The sequence below is a fragment of the Schistocerca serialis genome, chromosome 2 (genome assembly GCF_023864345.2).
Source record: "Schistocerca serialis cubense isolate TAMUIC-IGC-003099 chromosome 2, iqSchSeri2.2, whole genome shotgun sequence".
NCBI lineage: Eukaryota > Metazoa > Arthropoda > Insecta > Orthoptera > Acrididae > Schistocerca > Schistocerca serialis.
The window spans coordinates 174,192,595-174,213,617 of record NC_064639.1 but is presented as its reverse complement, the minus strand read 5'-3'; the positions used below and the strand labels follow the sequence as shown (position 1 = coordinate 174,213,617).

The following is a 21,023-nucleotide window of genomic DNA, read 5'->3' as shown; positions in this document are numbered from 1 at the left end:
CGCTGGGTCATGCCTAGGGAAAACTATGCTATCGAACGATTACATCGATAGGTCATGTGGAGAACCAAAGTGTTTAGGATCTGGAGTAGTGTTAAATCTGCCGCGTGGAGCGCGGGCAGAGCAGAGTCTGGCTGGAGTAGGCCGGTGGAGAGGTGTGTTGAGTGACGCTCCCGCGAGTTGCCACGCTTCCGGGGTTTGGCAGCATGTAATTGCGCTCGACTTGCTATGATAGTTTCTGGCACGGTGTCGCGGACGGGAAGAATTAGTTGGGACACATCAAGAGACCGTTTCGCCTGGTGACCGTCTCGAGAAGATGGCGCGCCAACAACCAGCTTCTGCAGCGGCTACGGCCGACAATAAGTGATTGTCGCCACCTCCTCGATCGACGACTTCAAACCTTCAGTCAACCAACAAGGAAGACTGAAAGCACGTATAGTTTTAGAACTGTATGGCAGACCTCAGCTTTTCAAACTGTTCCATTTGGATCACTAAAATACAGCAACTTAGCATGAACCTTTGTTGCTCATTGTCCCAATTGCATTACCAAGCAGGGTCCCTTCCTTTTCCGAAATGAACTCGAGTGTCGTTGAAATTCAAATGCCACCATTAAAGTAATATTATTCATTCCATTTCACTGCTTTAACTTCGAAGTTCAGTTATTCATAGCTGGCTACAATATTTAGATTACACAAGCACAAATTAAGAGAGCGAGTTTTGTTACCATATTTTAGCTTACCTGTGACTGCAGCTCGCCTTGGTACTTACTAAATTTTACTATTGTTAATTGTTCAAAATCATTTAATTCAAGTTCATAGTTAAATCTCTTGTTTCTAAATTGCGTAGATTCAAGTAGCATTTGAGATGATTGTTGAGGTAGCCCAAGACTAACCTTACTTTATTTAATTTCGTCGTGCTTCAGAAGCAAAATTCACTATTAATTTCAGTCACTAAATTAACTTTCAATTTTCCGGTTTTCTTAATTCTTTTGCTAAATTAAGTCAGAGTGTAGCGAAATTTATTACTTCTGACAAACATTCAGTTTTCACACAACACTTGTCAACCTTCAGTTGCAACGCTTTTAGTGCTAATGATATGTGCATTAACCTTTCTTTTTCAGTTATTATAGCAGTTGTCCATAGGACTGGCGACCATAATTTTCCCCTAATCTCAAATATCTAATTAACGACAGTTATTTGTTAACGTAATGACCGCACATTTACTTTCTTCATTAACTTTACCGTTTTTCAAAATTAATTTCCACCATTTTCATTTGCATTTTTCCTTTCATTTAGATGTAGCCCTTTCCTCCCTCTTTACCGACAGATTAACTTCGGTGAGGATTGCTTTTCCCAAATTTCAATTAGGTACACGCAGTTTAATTTTTCACTGTCATTAAGGTCGATAAGTAAGGGGGAGGTTACCCGTCATCATGAAGCTGTAGCACCATCATTCCATAAAGGTGGTTTCCGACAGACATGCTTCCCTACAAACATTATTCATTCTCCGGCAGCCAACGGAAGAATAACAGCACGTTGGTCCTGTTTGGACGCAGTACACGTTTCTGCTTTTACTGCGCGGACGTCGGAAACACACGAATTCTACAGTAATCTCTTGTCTACATGTCGGTGCTTATCCGTGTCGAAGTCGCGTTTCTTTGCTTATACGGTGCAGCAACGCCATCAACAGGAATTTCTCGTATCTTATCTCCGTGGTCCTTAGCGCAATGTATGTTGGCGGCAGTTGAACCGTTAGGCAGTCAGCTGCAAATGCCGATTCTCTAAATTTTCTCAATAGCGTTTCTCGAAAAGAACGTCGCTTATCGTCCAGGGATTCCCATTTCAGTTTCTGAAGCATCTCTGTAATACTTGGGTATTGTTCGAACCTGCCGGTAATAAATCTAGCAGATCGCCACTGTCTGCCTTGTATCCGACCTGGTACGGATCCCAAACGCTCGGACAGTACTCAAGAGTAGGTCGCACCAGCGTCCTGTATGTGGTCTCCATTACAGATGAATCACTCTTTCTTAAAATTCTACCAAGTCAACCATTCACCTTCCCTATCACAGTTCTCATATACTCGTTCCATTTGATATAGCTTTGCAACGTTACACACAAATGTTTCAATGACAGGCCTGTGTCAAACAGGAACTAGTAATGCTGTATCCGAATATTACATATTTGTTCTTCCTACTCATCTGCATTAACTTACATTTTTTCACATTTAGAGCTAGCTGCCATTCATCACACTGTAATACCATAGATTAGATACTACATACCTTTTGTTGATACATTTTGTTTTCTGTTTTGTTCACCATTCTATTGTTGAGCTTCTGTAAATGTTGTTTGATTGAATCGATAACACAAAATTGTATACTCCTTTCTTTGCAAAAACTTTGATGTCATGGTTTGATTCTATGCAATGTAGTGTATCTGTCATTGTCTCATTTGAAGGGGACAAAACTTACTGCATATAATTGTAATTTTGTTTAAATAATGTTTTGTTTAATATGTTTGGTTGCTGTTATGTTAACTGCTGACCTTCACTTACGGTTCTTAGTTACTTTGTAAGTAAAAGGTGGTGTGGTTCCCCTCGGGAAAAGAACTGTGTGGTGCGCGCAAAATGTGGTGGACGTGGATAGAAAGGTGGAACCAAGAGTAAGTCGGGAACCAGCTACCAAACTATCAACTGCTCATGTGAAAGTTGTGTATTGTGCTGGTTCCGAGAGAGGCTTTTCCTGACGCTTTCCAATGCCTCGGATGGATGGATAAAGAGCTGGAACTATTCTGGAATTGGTATCTATCATCGCCACCAAGAAATGCAAGAGCGCAGCAATTCTACCCGCAAATCCACCTACCAACATGCAATCGCCACCACATTGCGCAATCACTGAAAAGGAACCAAGGAATAGTAGAAATGTACAGTGAAGGATCAGCTCATGTGGATGATTTATTTGTTATCAACCAAAAGACTATGAAAACTTGCCTTGATTTATCCTCTGTCACATTTCTGCTTAGGATCCTTCCCAAGCTAAAGTGATTACCGAGCGTCCTTATTGAAAGAACATTAAAGCTCAGTGTTTTGCTAATTAATGCCACTTGAAGGTAGTAAGAAGAAACTAAGTTAAAGTTAATGTAGCAGAACTGAGTAATATAATAAATGATGCTTGCTAAAAATAATTTTTCTATTAAAACTGCTTATTAATATTTTATTGCCAACTTCTAAAATGAATGTCCTCAAAACTGTGGCTTATAGAGTTTTTCAAATTAAACGATCAGAGTGCAGTCTGTTGAAAATCACCCAAAGGTGAGCTATTGTCTTATAACCACGTCAAGTTGTGTTCTACTGCAGTAAAAGTTGAGAACTATCACTGTTGAAAGTTACATGTTCATGTTTGTTAAGGGCTTGTTTCTTTAGTGTATTGAAAGTGTAATTAGTTTGCTCTGCTAAAGTGGACAAGATTAAGGGGCCCCATCCATTGAAAGTAGTTAAAATACACAAAATTGCTTAATTATAGAAAGTTTTAATTACTCTTGCTATTCAAGTCAAATTCTCTACAATATTGTGATCCTCTTGTGTATTAAAAGCGCATATTAATGGTGTCATAGGATCCACAGTTTGTCTATTATGCTCATCTAGATAACGATTAATAGAAATATCACTATCTATGAAAACAGTAACGTCTTTATTCAAAAGACAGTGAGAAACAATCTGTTAGTGAATTCCATTTAATTTTCATTCTAAGTAGAAAGGTGTTTAGTAGTGAGAGACTTAATCTATGCAGAATAACTAATTTTGCTGTGAACCGTATCCATATTTCATGTCAGATAGGAATGTGATTGAAAATTAATATTGAACCTTTGTCCAATTTACTATTCTACAGTGAATATTAATAGTAACATTACTGAGACCATTCACTTTGACTAAGTCCTCAAGGTAATACTGTGTTTCGTTATCTGTTGTCCTTATGCAAATAGTCTTGTTCTCCTATCACTGTTAGCACTTTCTTTAACGTCAACATCTGCTAGTGACAGAGTTCATTGCACTCTCGTATGATAAAGTATAGGCTGCGTCTGTCCACTAAAGTTACTCACATCTATTTTCTTGAACAAGAATGTTAATCATTCTCATGCCCAATTACGCAGGCGACCGTTTTCTTTATTATCATTTGGACACTGTGGATAGGCAAAATATTGTTTGATACTGTTTAAATATTCACGTAATTCTGACTTTCACTTCCGATAAGCCACCTCCGTTAGGTGAATCGCGGTCAACACAACAAAATTCCTTTCAGAGGGTAACACTGTTCTGTTGCCTTATACCATAATTTCTTTAACAAGATAGTTCCATTTTACGATCTGCTTCCGACTTCAAGGTTATGGTATAAGCAGTAGCAGGCGGTAGTGTTACAATACCTACCAGAAATTTTGTCTAAGTCGCCTTGTATCTTCCTACATCGACATCAGAGATGTGATGTTTGTGTTGCATCCACCTCGACGTCAGGTGCGCCACTATTCTTGCAGGTGATCTCTAAGCTGCGGGAGGAGTTCGGTGACATGTACTCTGAGGAAAACCTAATGATCAGCGCGACGCACACGCACTCAGGACCCGGAGGCTTCATGCAGGACTTCCTGTTCGACATCAGCATTCTCGGCTTCGTCCGGCAGACCTACGACGCACTCCTCTCCGGCATAGTAGAGGTCAGTCCAGCCTTTTACACCTGTCATTATCCTTCAGAACTAATTTACATACCGAAAAATAGCCTTTAAGCCTTTGGTAAATGAAGTTGCAATGTAGACTGTTGGTTCATTCTAATAGCCTAATGGCCATGTCCAGTGCCTCTAACAGTAGGTGGTGTCGTGTTGCAGAGCATCAGACGGGCCCACCTGTCGATGCAGCCGGCGCGCCTCTTCCTGTCTCAGGGTGAGCTGCTGGGAGTCAGCATCAACCGCAGCCCCACCGCCTACCTCGCCAACCCCGCCTCAGAACGTAGCAGGTACGCATACTGTGCTAGTGTTCCCTTATACATCTACATCTACATTTATACTCCTCAAGCCACCCAACGGTGTGTGGCGGAGGGCACTTACCGTGCCACTGTCATTACCTCCCTTTCCTGTTCCAGTCGAGTATAGTTCGCGGGAAGAACGACTGCCGGAAAGCCTCAGTGCGCGCTCGAATCTCTCTAATTTTACATTCGTGCTCTCCTCGGGAGGTATAATTAGGGGGAAGCAATTTATTCGATACCTCATCCTCTGTCGAAACCTGGACAGCAAGCTACACCGCGATTCAGAGCGCCTCTCTTGCAGAGTCTGCCACTTGAGTTTGCTAAACATATCCGTAACGCTATCACGCTTGCCAAATAACCCTGTGATGAAACGCTCCGCTCTTCTTTGGATCTTCTCTATCTCCTCTATCAACCCGACCTGGTACGAATCCCACACTGATGAGCATTACTCAAGTATAGGTCGACCGAGTGTTTTGTAATCCACCTCCTCTGTTGATGAACTACATTTTCTAAGGACTCCCCCAATGAATCTCAACCTGGCACCCGCCTTACCAGCAATTAATTTTATATGTTCATTCCACTTCAAATCGTTCCATACTCATACTCACAGATATTTTACAGAAGTAACTGCTACCTGTGTTTGTTCCGCTATCATATAACCATACAATAAAGGATCCTTCTTTCTATGTATTCGCAATACTTTACATTTGTCTATGTTAAGGGTCAGTTGCCACTCCCTGCATCAAGTGCCTATCCGCTGCAGATCTTCCTGCATTTCGCTGCAATTTTCTAATGCTGCAACTTCTCTGTATACTACAGCATCATCCGCGAAAAGCCGCATGGGACTTCCCACACTATCTACTAGGTCATTTATATATATTGTGAAAAGCAATCGTCCCATAACACTCCCCTGTGGCACGCCACAGGTTACTTTAACGTCCGTAGACGTCTCTCCATCGAGAACAACATGCTGTGTTCTGTTTGCTTATAAACACTCTGCCGGTACTCGTGCAATCATTTCTTGCCCATTAAGTAATATCTCTTCGGCGGGATGAAATTTCTCCTTCAAAAAGTAAAGCACAATCCTCTATCTCTCCAAAGGCTCCTGGGAAATGAAATGCAATAGTCAGAAGCACTGGCACATTCAACTATATACTATGTTCAGGAATTGGTAAGACTTCCAGAGGGGAGTGAGTAGGTAATATTTTGAACTGTAACCCATGTTCGGAAACGTTCCATTTCCTTGCTACAACCATTTGAAAACATACTGGTAACGTAACCACTTTTACAAGTAACTGATTAGATGTGACCCAGTACATGGAACACGTATTACGTTCGAGTATAATGACTTTTCTGGAAACTAGAAATCTACTCTGTAGGAATCAGCATGGGTTTCGAAAAAGACGATCGTGTGAAACCCAGCTCGCGCTATTCGTCCATGAGACTCATAGGGCCATAGACGTGGGTTCACAAGTAGATGCCGTGTTCCTTACTTCCGCAAGGCGTTGGGTACAGTTCCCCACAGTCGTTTAATGAACAAAGTAAGAGCATATGGACTATCAGACCAATTGTGTGATTGGATTGAAGAGTTCCTAGATAACAGAACGCAGCATGTCATTCTCAATAGATAGAAGTTTTCCGAAGTAAGAGTGATTTCAGGTGTGCCGCAGGGGAGTGTCGTAGGACCGTTGCTATTCACAACATACATAAACGACCTTTTGGATGACATCGGAAGTTCACTGAGGCTTTTTGCGGATGATAATGTGGTATATCGAGAAGTTTTAACAATGGAAAATTGTACTGAAATGCAGGAGGATCTGCAGCGAATTGACGCATGGTGCAGGGAATGGCAATTGAATCTCAATGTAGACAAGTGTAATGTGCTGCGAATACATAGAAAGAGAGATCCATATAATTTAGCTACAAAATAGCAGGTCAGGAACTGAAAGTAGTTAATACCATAAATTATCTGTGAGTACGCATTAGGAGTGATTTAAAATGGAATGATCATATCAAGTTGATCGTCGGTAAAGCAGATGCCAGACTGAGATTCATTGGAAGAATCCTAAGGAAATGCCGTCCGAAAACAATGAAAGTAGGTTACAGTACGCCTGTTCGCCCACTGCTTGAATACTGCTCAGCAGTGTGGGATCCGTGCCAGATAGGGTTGATAGAGAAGATCCAACGGAGAGCAGCGCGCTTCGTTACAGGATCATTTAGTAATCGCGAAAGCGTTACGGAGATGGTAGATAAACTCCAGTGGAAGTCTCTGCAGGAGAGAGGCTCAGTAGCTCGGTACGGGCTTTTGTTGAATTTTCGAGAACATACCTTCACCGAGGAGTCAAGCAGTATATTGCTCCCTCCTACGTATATCTCGCGAAGAGACCATGAGGATAAAATCAGAGAGATTAGAGCCCACACAGAGGCATACCGACAATCCTTCTTTCCACGAACAATACGAGACTGGAATAGAATGGAGATGTAGTCAAGGTACCCTCCGCCACATACTGTCAGGTGGCTTGCGGAGTATGGATGTAGATGTAGATCACTTCTTTTACAGTTCCGGTCATTAATACCTAAATAAACTGATCGTGTTGTCGTTAACGAGTTCTCTTCAACGTGGTGCAGTACGGCTTCTTCCAATTCGGGTGTCCGGCGTCTCCTTGGAGCACCACGCTCACGGTGAAGCTAACCTTTCACGAAGCCGTTGCGTAATTGTGGTGAACAGAGTATGCGATGGAGGCGGACGTTGTGGAGAACGATGTTGATAAAGGCGACGAGCAGATCTTCCATTACCATGAGCTTCGCCATTCAGAAGGGTCATGTCGGTGTTTTCTGCAAACGTGTACTCAGCCATGTTGCTCTAACACTCACTCACACGTGAACGAGACTCGAACCAGGTCAGAAAAGTAGGACAGACGTCAAATGACATCAGCCAATCCGACGTAAGCACTCCTAACGATGACTACCCTGTTGCATAGCCACAGAGCAAACTTTTTTTCAAACGGCTGTAGCATGGAAACGGCACGTTTCCGGACAAGAATTCCAGTTCAACATATTATGTACTCACTTCCCTCTACACGTTCTAGAAGTTTCTAACGGGAATTTCCGAATACCCTGTAACTGTCATTCTTACTGCTGTGATCACGTTTGGTTCGCTTGCTATGTGTGTAGGCTGTTTAGAGTAGAAGTAACGAAGCAAAAAAAAAAAAAAAAAATAAATAAATAAATAAATAAATAATAATAAAATAAAATAAAAAAACAGGTATCCATTCAAATCCACACCAACACCATGGCTGTCAGCAGCACTCGCTAATGCTGCTCCTCCTAATCTCCGACGACAAGCTGTAACGTACGAATGAATAAAACTCAAAAGATCAACAAAGTTCAAATGGCTCTGAACACTATGGGATTTAACATCTGAGGTCATCACTCCCCTAGAACTTAGAACTACTTAAAACTAACGACATAAGACACATTCATGCCCGAAGTAGGATTCTAACCTGCGACCGTAGCGGTCGCCCGGTTCGAGACTGAAGAGCCTAGAACCGGTCGGCCTCACCGGCCGGCGGATCAACAGACTTGCAATTATTGAAACAGTGAACAACTTGCGACGCACCCGATTAAAATCTAGAGAAACCAATCTGTGTAAAGACTGGCCACCTCGTCCCAGAAAGCTGTAATGAGGTGGGTGGAGAAGTCAGTGGACGTCCTTTCACAGTCATAAGAAGTTAGACCATCCAAGCCCCTGGAGCGAACCAACCAAGAAGAATGTGGAGTTCCCTCAATCTTATTAGAACTGGCCACGCAGTGACGAAAGCAACGCTACACAAATAGGGAATTACCGATGATGGCCAGTGCGTCTGCACAACATCAGAACAAACACTGGAGCAAATTTTTCCACGACTTCACGAAAAGAATATTCATAGGCACCTGGGAAGACTTTATAGACTCAAACCCTGCAGCAGTTAACTGCCTGAAGTTTTTGGATATTCAACTATGATAGAAAATGTTTCTCTCATCTTCTTACTACTGTCAGTTCTCCAGCTCCCATTATTACCTATACATAGATCTATCTGCTTGTACTGATTCGTATCATTTATCTCATCTTGTATCAGCTTCGATGTTTGTACTGGTAGAATGTAATTCAGTAAGCCGCACGCAAATAAACAAACCAATTTACCGTTTGTAAATTTCACTCCAGATAAGATCTGTGCGATTTATTGCAATAAGCCCGTCCGAACCTGCTGTCGCTAACACACGACCGTGCAGCGGCTCACGACTCGCAAGTAGACGGTTCGAATCCTTTGCGTGCTGTCTTTTGCTTAGCCCAGCTGCCTACCGCATAAATTTTATATTGTATAGCTCGTCCCCTGTGCAGCTAACTTCTCATCAACTGCTCGTGAGAATGTATCGCGCATGTCTATACACAGCTTAGGTGATGTCAGCTCTGGATTATTCTTTTCGAAGGTCAGGAATTCTGGTCTAAGAATCCGGCATGATGAGACCGCAGATAACACCATTGGCGGTCGTTAAATCGACATCTGATGGCCTTAATGTCCATCCAAAGGAAGAAAGGTTCTCGTGTTCTCTTTCCATCGCCGACGCTCTCATAACCACGTACTCCTTAGTGCTGCCGTAAGTACGTCAAAAAACCTAATAAGCAGCGATCGAGGTTTAAATTCCAACAAGGCTCGGAGTAAGGCAGTAATGTATTAAAATCTCGCCGGTCGCCAAGTCCAGCAGCTGGGAAACGCTGAGAGAATCTGCATTTCACAGAATGTCAGTGCAAGTTCTAAAAACAAAATACTATCAAACCGCGTGGTGTAAATAGCAGCGCAAAGCTCATAGTAGTGTAGTCTGGTTGGGGTCCATGCACTGAATACACTTAAGAACACTACTCACACCTTGTGAAGAAGACGATGCTGTCGGCTGTCGAAATGTTTGGAGTGAAATGGAAAGAATATCTAGGCGAAATTTCCGGAAGTGTATCATAAAGAGATGACACTGAGAAAAACTGGCAGATCACTTGGTGGATATTGATACGTACAGATCTTCATTTAAAAAGTCCTTGACGCCTCTAACAAAATGTTTGTGAAATCTTATTTGACGTAGCTGCTAAGGTCTTCAGTCCCTAAGCTTACACACTACTTAATCTAAATTATCCTAAGGACAAATAGACACACCCATGCCCGAGGGAGGACTCGAACCTCCGTCGGGACCAGCCGCACAGTCCATGACTGCAGCGCCCAAGACCGCTCGGCTAATCCCGCGCGGCGCGCATCTAACAAATTTACTTTCAAGACATTTATCACGCTGCAAAACAATACGAATCTCACTGACATATTATCGTCGTCCAGTGTATACGAAACTTATACAACTGCCTGTGCTAGACAATAAACAACGTACGTGCTTATACTGACCTCAGCTCGACTTTTGCGCTAGTTAATGCTTCTTCAACACTGGCCACATTTAATCATCTTCAGGTAGTTCATACTTCTACATTTCTGGTCACACTCAGTTGTACTGAGTTCTATCATTATTCACTGGCGTAACAAAATTTTACCTATAATATCATGGCAAAGTTATTAAGCAAGTCTAGATCGTTTCGAGTTTTCCCAAATTTCACCGTTTATTGAAAAATATAATATTAATGAAACATTAGTTTGGCTCTCAGACTAGCATATTCTAATCTCTGTATACCGGTCGCTGTATGAGCACACATTTTGCCACCCGCTCCCATCCATCAGCTAATAATGGGCGTCCCTAACTACCTATAGACCGTGAGAATAGAAACCGATGACATAGAATAATCCATGTTAAAAAAAATTTAAAAAACCGGTACCTACAATAAAGTGAATGAAATCCAAAATAGTTAGGGTATACTGAAATGACGCAGGTTGCCATGTCCATCGACCGTTGCTGTCGAGTTTTATTGTACAGAGAAATCATACCAGCAAATCTTATACTGTTAGGCATGGTGCTATAGTGGTAAAGCGCGTGCCTAGAACCCGGGAGGTTGCGATATCGAATTCCGGTTCGTACCACGGCAATTTTAATCTCTCACTGACGTGAAGAATCGTCAGGTACGACACGTGATTCGGATGCTACGTTAAACTTTTGGTCCCTTTTCCCAGTTGGACAACTAGGGTAGATTGCGGGCAAACAAATCGGCAAAGCGGCGTGCATTTGAAAGACTTGCACCGTCCATTGAACCACACGAAATTATTTTTATTATTATGTAGAGATGGTCAAACTCGTTCGTCCTTGGGAAATAGTTCACTGGTGATCTATCTTTTTTGGGAACTGTTTATTTTTACTCGATCACCGTTCATTTGTGCATGGTATATGGTTCTTATGAAAAATTAGTAGCACCTGTGACTGAAGACGGAAGGCGCCAAGAGGGGGCACTTGCCTACCCCCTGGAGTACAGAGCTTTTATTCATTACAGAATTCTCACACATGTGTAGAAGTAATTTTCGTGATTGTGCAAAACCTCTCGTTTAGCCAACCGTAGCGTTACGTGGCTGGTTGCAGTGAAATAATGTAAGGTGGCGCATGAGAAACCGGCCCCGAGTACAGACTGCTCGCCAATTACGCACGGTTTTTTGCCCACTATGAGCAGAATAGATAAACATGTAATAATTAGGCAGTAAAGAAATAACAAATAAGCTAATACAAATAACAACTTCGAAACAATAGATGACCATTGGTGGATGACAATGAGAAGTCTAGTACTCGGGGCCGATTTTTCATGCGCACCCTGTACCTCTGAAATAATACTGTAGGAGTTATCAAATTCTCTTTACAGAATGTGTCACCAGACACTTGATTATGAAGCGCAGGCTTCATTAGGTTGCACGTCAGTCCGCCTTCCATAACAACAAACATGCTGTTTTTTGGATCAAAAGGCGGCCGGGGTGGCCGAGCGGTTCTAGGCGCTACAGTCTGGAAGCGCGCGACCGCTATGGTCGCAGGTTCGAATCCTGCCTCGGGCATGGATGTGTGTGATGTCCTTAGCTTAGTTACGTTTAGGTAGTTCTAAGTTCTAGGGGACTGATGACCACAGAGGTTAAGTCCCATAATGCTCAGAGCCATTTTTTGGATCAAAAGAACAAAGAAAATGGCCACTAATATGTGCCATGTCGACATCCTTTGCATGCATAATAACAAAAAAAAGTTGCCTTTTTGTACGTCTTATGCTGTTTATCCAAATAGTGATGTGCCCTTTTGTTACCTGAAAAGAAGTATGTATTACATACCACGTAATTTATATGTAATTTACGTAATTATGAAATACATTTTAATTACCGGTCGTGGGCACGGAATAGAATACGAAAAGAACCAGAGATTCAGACTTCAAGAAAGGTTTGAAACAGATCTAGAATGGGTGTGCGCTGCGATCGAAACGAATAACAACTCGATACTGAACTAACTAGGATCAATCGGCAGTGGAATTACGACGAGTGGCCACTCGGAGAACGAGTCCGGCTGAGGGAGACCGAGACCGAGACAGAGACGGGAACGGGACCGAGGCTGGAACGAGACCAGCCGACGTGCCACCGCGGGAACGAGACCGATCGTTTCCCGTTCCCAGGAACTACAAGTAGAAAGCCGCGACCGAAGTGAACTATGAAAGACCGTCCCTTAAAATTCGTTCCTCGCTCATTCCGTTCGTCTTGGTGAACACTTCTTTTGGACCCGTTAGATCGCGATCATCTCTGTTATAATCCTGAACTTTCCTTGCTCTGAATGATCCTTTGAAGGGATTGTATTTTTTAATAACATGTGGCTGCTTGTAACAATTGACTGAATGACACACTTTGCAGCATATTTCTCCATGCTATGTCACTTTATAAACTCTATTTTCGACTCTCACCTGGTATTACGTCCTTACTTTACGTGTACACGTAGTGTACTTTTGAAACTGTGTATCTCGGCTATTCGACATTTTGATATCTGGAATATAACTCAATAATTACAGCCATTTGCTATGCATAGCCGTGTTGGAATCAGCGTTTCGGGTTTGGTACTCAGAAACATTGTTTTTGTAGTGTTTCTCGATAACGGACAAATGTTTTTGAAAAAGGCAAGATGTCATTTCTAGATAAGTACCTGAAGATATACCAGTAAGATTTGAGCAGTGTTTTGTGTTTATTATCTAGATTTCGCCTCGCACAGAATTTTTCGTGCGTAGCTTAAGTGTACAGGTAGGTAAACTTTAAACACCTGTCTCTCGATAAGGGATAAGGGCATCAGGAAAAATTTCAAGGTTGTGCGTGATCGGAATCTTCGGTGAGAAAATACTATACAAATATGAGTCATCTGCTATGCTTAGCCGCCTTGGAATCCGCCGCTCGGTTTTGCTACCCAACAACCAAATTTTTCAAGTTTTGACAGGAACCACTGACGAACTAAATAGCGCCTCAGTAAGCCCCTTAAGGTGAACTATAGACTGCACATAATGCAAAAAGAAACAACCTATTTGCTCCATTTGCATAAACTGGAGGAAGTGTGTTTGACCCTGTACTGCAGAATAGTTACTGTTGGGCATACAAGTGGTCCATATGATCTGCCCCAGCACTTCACACTGCCTTTCTGTGACCTATAGCTCCAGAGGTATAAGAATTCCTTTTTTTATTCGTGGCTGACGGATGTGTACCGATTACGTGTTATAACTGTGAAAAATGTTATGCACCAGTAGACAGGTAGTCTCGAAATATGTACTTCTATATTTTCAGGCTTTCCCGACGGATCTGTTGCAGATACCCTTCTCGGGCAGCTGTCGCGTCTCACTGCAGTGACAGCAGCAACTACCACCATCTGAAGATGTTGATCAGTTTAATCGATGAAATAATGTGGGATTTACACAATAAAATCTGGCTGCAAACCCGAGAAGTGTATTTGCGCGTAGTTCTATATTAATAAAATTACAGTATTTCTCATCACTGTTTGAGCTATATAAACCTTTCATATTCCGGATCACAGTTCGCGAGCGCTCAGGTGGCATCAATTTTACTGACACCAATTTATTCACTCCACTTTGAGGTGGGAACTTCAGATAGGTGGCAATAAATGCATCCCTCCCTTTAAATTCTATGAACCTTCACAGCAACTTTCTGCTTCCTCTTTGACATAAGATGTGATATTTATAACTCATCTCCTGGGAGCAAATGGTCCGTAAAGATTATTGTGATGTTCCAAAATTGCAACAACAAAAAATGTTGTCTGTGAACACCGAATTTTCCGCATATTGTGTCTCATAACTTTCACAATCTGAGAGGCGCGCAATTTCCGATAAGCCAAATGGCATCCAAAGCTCGCAGAATTTCCGATGCTGCAGCTTTCTGAGCGCACAGTTTATCGGCTGTTTGCCTGTTATTAAGAAGAGCGGTTGCACCTAGCAAAGGAGACGCTAGAACCACAAAACCTTGTGACGTGCGATGAGACGAAATTATTTTGAGTCGTTGCCGACTGCGTAGTGCGGTAGCCGAAACACGTCCTTCACTGAGTTAGTGTTACACACATTTTGCATGCTGTTTGGAATAGCTGTCTAAGTTAACGTTGTGATTGACCTATATGGGAACCACGCCTGCTCGTCATCAATGATTTCGTCCAAATTTATGACATATACAAAGCTTGGTCAGAAATGAAAGTGCCATTAGAGTGAGTTCCAAATGGTCAATCGGTCAGGAAATATAGTATTTATGCTGTGGATGGGGTGACACATGAAACATTTACTGCAGCGTATCCTCCAACGAAAGTTTGGTGCAGCGGTAAGAATAAGGAACAGTAATCTGGGTGTCTTGGGTCGAATCTCTATGCAGAAAGGTTTTTTATTTGCTTTATTTTCAATTTTTACTTTATTTATTCTGGAAACAAACAGAAATATTGCTAAAAATACTGCATTTATTAATATGTTCATAAAAGGCATGAAAATAAATGACCAACGGAAATTTGGGATTGCAATTCAATATTCAGGAACGGATTGCAAGGAGCACACGAGAACTTCGTATGTAAAATTAGATACTTTTATTATACTACAGTTGATGATTTACACAAATTGTGGGATGTTTATCGAAAAAACCGGCATCTTGCACCGGGGATCTATTTGTGACGTGCATTTGCCGAGAGGTGCTCTAAACTCAAGCTGATACTAAGAGAATACGAAGTACAGTAATCTTTAACTACAATCCCTTCTTGGGAACGTACTTTCAGAGTCCTCGTAGACGCTGTAAGTACAGTCGCTTCTTGGAAATTCACTGCAGTCTCAAACTTTCCTTAGACTTTACTTTATCCCCGTTTTATGAAGATATTAATTCGGTTTATTTGCACTGTAAATAGTAGGTAACTTAAAAATTGAAAATAGAAATACAAAAGAGTGTCTTCCACATTGACTCGACCCCAGCAAACTCGGATTACGGTTTTTTACTCTTTCCACTGCGCCACCCAATATCTGGAAACCAGGATTACATAAATGTCTCAAGTCTTTTCAAACCCATGCCGACAATACTGTTTTTCTGTAAATACTTCATCTGAAGCTCCCACTTCTGTGACTTTGATTTATGGCCAAGCCCTGCGTAGGCCACAAAATTGAATGAAATCGGTGATAACGAGTAGGGACGGTTATTTGTTAGGTGAGTTATACAGTACAAACGACCCCTAACTTTCCTTGTTGCACTATCAGGAAGACTAGCTGACAACGCGATAGAGTTCTCCTTGGCAGCCCCATATACCTGTTGAAAACAGAAGACGAAGACAGAAAGGCAGAAAGGAAGAACTCTTGTTATGAAGTCTGTTTTCAAAGCTAAGACAAAAGAGGGCAAATAAATAACTCGTTGATCCCCCTTTAGTCCTTATGCAAGCAGTTATTCGGCTTTGCATTGATTGACAGAGTTGTTGGATGACCTCCTGATGGGTATCGAACTAAATTCTGTACAACTGGCGCGCCAGACCGTCAAATTCACGGGCTAGTTGGAGGCCCTGCCCACATTAGTCCAGTCAAATTGCAGATATACCTTGCAAAAGGTGGGGTAGAAGATTTTATTTTTTTAACTCGTTCATATTGTTGGAAAGGTTACAAAACCAAGTTTTGCCAACAAAATTTCTCTCGGGAAAACTTTCTGCAGTCAAAAAACTTCGAAAATTTCGGACTTTTTTCAGTTTTTTCAAAATATTTCAGTTTCATTTGCTCCTATCGCTTTAACGTCTATTTTCTTTTTTAAAGCGCACAAAATTCTCTACAAATTTGATTCTTACCATTTTTTTCTACTCTCAGTATCTAAGGCGCTACAGCGCGTCAAAAAATAGCAATTTTTGAAATTTCGAGCAAAGTGACAAATTACCTAATTTTTGAACACTATTTTTTTCAGTTTCTGTTTGTGTAGTATACATCATGCTATATGTTGGAATTTACCACCTCACTTTCAGGTATTCAATTTCTCTGTATGCAATATGAGGTGTGCTGGGCACCCAAGTATTGTGATTCTTACATCACTACCTGAAGTTCACTATGGGCCACCTCAGCCCTGGTATTTATAAAACTATAAATATAAAAATACATCATTAAGACACACACAAACAAACAAAATAAATTGTCTCAGGAAACTGAACTATTATTAGTGCAATAGGCAACCTAATTAGGTTGGTAATTATTCTTGTGTATAAAGGCCACACAGTCGACATTAAAAATAAGTAGCTTTATTACAATTAAAATGCATTGTCAGTTAACAGTTCTGGGTGTGTAATACTTGCAATATCGCCTACTTGCGAGCCGAGAGCCGCTGCACGGTCGTGTGTTAGCGACAGCAGGTTCGGACGCGCTTATTGTAATAAATCACATAGATCTTATCTTGAGACCGGTATGAGCATCACTTCCAACGTTTTGATGGGCCAGGTTCCTCAGTGTCACCAGAAATACCTTGAGTTACGGATTCAGGGTCTGTACATAGAGTTGATCCCAGATTGACCTCTTCTTTAAACAGCGAGTCAGCCTCAGCAAGGTCGTTGATTTCGTCAGCGGTTTCCTCAACATCCTACATAACACCTTCTTCACTGTCTCATATGAAAATTTTGGCACATTTTCACAGTGGACCCCAATACATTTCTTGCAAATTGAAGAACATTTCAAACCCGCTTTTCTGCAGGAGCACGCTCCGCCACAGTTCAGCTTGCATGAGCATGAAACAATGTGGAGAAGTGCTTCCGGTGCTGGATCTTGGCTCATTATAACGGGTATTGGACCGTGGTCACTGTGATTCCAGCCCCATTTCTCAGGAGGTTTCCAGTTTCCCATCCAACTTTGGACTTGTTGGTAAGTCCGCAACGAATGATGTTGTGCAGCATCTTGTGTAGGTGGCAACCGTGCAAGATTCAGTTTGCTTTTTGTGGCTGACTTGGCGAATAGCTGGTACCGCAAATGGTCTAGTGTGTGGGAACTGCTGACACCTCCACTATACAATGCGATAGTAACCTGTTCTCTGCTGTTATTATTTCTTCACTGGTAGCATGTGGTTTATTGAACGTGCAAAGTGCTGAGGTTAGGTGTTCATTTTTCGCAACAATATTGCAGCACTTAATTTTTCCTTGACCAAAAAAAGCGGATGTTGCATCACATCCGCTAAAGGCGTGAGTGAACAGAATATATTCACTGTCAAACTTGTAAGATGCAGTGGAAAACCACTTGTCTTCTGCATTTCCTCTTCCTGGCTTTAAGAAAAATAAGTTTTCAATGCCTTGCCCCAAACCGGTCATGAGCAAAAGCAGATCAACATCATCTCCTACAATGACAACACTTCCAAAATCTTTGGTTCTTGAAATGGCAGATGTTACAATCATAACGTCAGCATCTTCTTGTGCCTGGCTTTGAAGCTGTTTCAGCCATCACCACATCGTCACCATATTTCTGGAAAAGGCGAGCCTTGACAGTTCGAATATCAGGACGAGATGATGTGGGTATTTGCTCTAACAGATCGTCCATAGAAAACTGACATTCTTCCTTATTGGTTTCCAGGTACGCAAATATAGCCTCCATGCCTTCATCTACTTGTGCTGCGGGTCGGTAACCTCGATTCTGTCCAGTAGCTGAAACACGATGAAAGAACGTTCTGTAGCAAAATCTGTGGTATCACCCATCTGCGGCAACCAAATCATTTACATTTTGAATCCGCTCTATCACTTGTTGACCAAATTCATCACCACGTCGTTTAGCCTGTTCTAATACTGTCGACTGCACTTCCAATTTCATTACTTTGTAAACAAAATTTGGTTTGGCATATGGCAATCTTAACTGCTTAGTTAAAAAGTCATCAGAATTCTCTTTTGCAAATAAGAAGAATTTCTCTTTGAAATTGAACTGACCTTTTTCCTGCGACCGACGTAACACTCCTGTTGGTTCGTGAGGATATAGAAGGCTAGCTGCTATCATTCTCTCATTAATGTACTTCTTGTAGCATGCTTCACGCAACATCACTTCACTGAGAGTTTTCAAAAAACGGGTGTGGGCAGACTCCTTGCGTTTAGCACTACAACCGATAAGTGTGCTCAGTCCTTTCTTTTTTACAAATGGTTCAAATGGCTCTGAGCACTACGGGACTTAACATCTATGGTCATCAGTCCCCTAGAACTTAGAACTACTTAAACCTAACTAACCTAAGGAAATCACACACATTCATGCCCGAGGCAGGATTCGAACCTGCGACCGTAGCGGTCACGCGGTTCCAGACTGAAGCGCCTAGAACCGCACGGCCACATCGGCCGGCTTCTTTTTCACATTGCGTCCACCACTCACCACAGTTTTTTCGCAAATGAAACACAAATTCGTGTCAGACATACTCATTTTCAGCACCACAACATACACAGAATCGAAGCGACTCCAAACTGTAGGACCCTTATTGTTGTGTGCTAATAGCTGTCAGCGCGCTGTGAGCAATCACCAGAGATAATCGCCTTCCGCCCGCCAAAGAATAAATACGCTTTTGTCCGCTAAAGAACAATTCCTACATACTTTTTCTTATGACTGATCATTAACGTCAATCAACTGTAGAAAATGTACGGCACCTGCATGCAATCGTATTACATATTGTAACATAAATAAACTTCACGCAATCCGACGTGAATGTGTTCGTAGTTACTGAATATGATGCTGTTTGTCCTGGCCCTGCAGCAGAGTGAGATGGTAAATTCCAATGAATGACATGACGAGTAATATGTTTATACTACACAAATAGAAACTGAAATAACAGTGTTCAAAAATTAGGTAATTTGCCACTTTGCTCGAAATTTGAAAAATTTGTATTTTTTGACGCGCTGTAGCGCCTTAGATACTGGGAGTAGAAAAAAATGGTAAGAATCAAATTTGTCTTCGTGCTTGCCAAAACCTACTTTGGCCAACAAGATTGCCGGATCTCTCCCCAGTTGAGAACGCTGGTAACATCATGGGCAGGGCACTGCAGTCAGCTCACGATTTTAACGATCTAACGCACCAGCTGGACATAATGTGGCACATTATCCGTCAGGAGGACATCCAGCAATTCCACCAGTCAACGCCAAGCTGAAAACTGCTTGCAAAGGGCCTGTAGGACCGACGTATTATTGACTTGGTCGGTTTGTGAAGACTTTTCTCTTGAATAAATCGTTCAAATTTTTCTGAAATAGTAATCATTTGTTTGTTGGTGATGTACATCACAGCAACAGTTTTCTGTCTTATTTGGATGATTCCTTCGTGATGGTTTTTGTATTTACTTTAACCGCTTTCTTCCTGTGGTTCAAGATTTCGTATTTGGTTTTCATTTTTGGAAATTGTCTCCCAACTCTTACTGCAAACGTCTTGGTAAGTTTTATGGGAGTTATCTTCCATCAACTAAGCCTGCTTAGGGGCGATCAAAAAGTTTCTGTTCGAGGGTCGTACAGTCCATAACCGACATGCCGATGAGGTAATCACCGTGGCATTGAGGCAATCGTCCCACCGACGCACCAGGCTGGAGATATCCGCAAGGCAAAACATCGCGTCCTGTTGTATGAAGACATCAGTAACGGAGCCAAGAGGAGAGGGAGTAACGACTTATTTAACATAAAATCTGGGAACGGCAGACCAGCGAAAGCGACAAGGCCTTCCTCAACAAAAGAGCTCTTCTGATACCAGATCTGTAAGTCACAATAAGCAGATGTGCTAGTACTTTGCTGCGTTACAATCGTGTTTCTAAGAGGGTTGTTCAAAAAGTAAGTTCCGATGGGTCGCGAAATGGAAACCACTGGGAAAATCCGGTAAAGCTCTGCACAGATGTGTTGGACAGTGTCTCTAGTATGCCCGTCGATCGTGTCGCGTCGCTCTTTTAAGTTTTGAGTGAACAGGGATAACGTAAACATGCGTAGCAAACAGCGTCTCCCGCCTGGTTAGAGATTTCGCCTGCATCATGCAGCCCACATAACACAACTGTCGAGCAGTTTCTTCTTGGTGCCAATTCTCGGCCGCACACTGCAGGGGCAATGAAGACGCTCCTGCAGTGCTTCCGATGAGAAGTGTTTGATCACCCATAATACATTCCGTAATTGGCTCCCCCTGACTCTCATCTCTGCTCACAAGAACCGCTGGCTATGAAGACAAATTTTTTCCACAGACATCGAGCTGCAGACCAGTGCAGATGACTGGTCAAAAGCACAGGCGGCTGCTTTCTATGACGAGGATATTGAAAAGCTGATACAACACTTCGAAAAACTCGAAGTTAGAGCGGCGACTATGTAGAGACGTAGGTGGAAGGTGTACCTAACTGTTCCAAATAAAACGTTTCTGGTTTTCACTGTGGCTTCCATTTCACGACCGATCAGAACTTACGTTCTGGACAACCCTCGTATTACATGAGCAATCGAAGCAAACGCGACGCTTCTTAAGAGTGATACACAGCTTTCAAAACTCATTGGCCAAAGATTTGTATGTCATGGTCCTGGGACCGACGCAAAATTCCTGTTGCATTTGTGCGAACGTTTTGTACGTCATTGATCTCGCTAGTGGTTTGCTACCGTT

The 21,023-nt window shown here is 42.1% G+C and overlaps 1 protein-coding gene across 1 annotated transcript in view; it reads left to right on the top strand.

The window, feature by feature from the left end:
- LOC126455831 (neutral ceramidase-like) overlaps positions 1–21,023 on the top strand; it is a 205,711-nt gene that overhangs the window by 15,703 nt on the left and 168,985 nt on the right. Inside the window, exons 2-3 of the mRNA XM_050091593.1 lie at positions 4,521–4,697; positions 4,866–4,993. Of these exons, the coding sequence (XP_049947550.1) occupies positions 4,521–4,697; positions 4,866–4,993 (305 nt within the window). The remainder of the gene's footprint in view (positions 1–4,520; positions 4,698–4,865; positions 4,994–21,023) is intronic.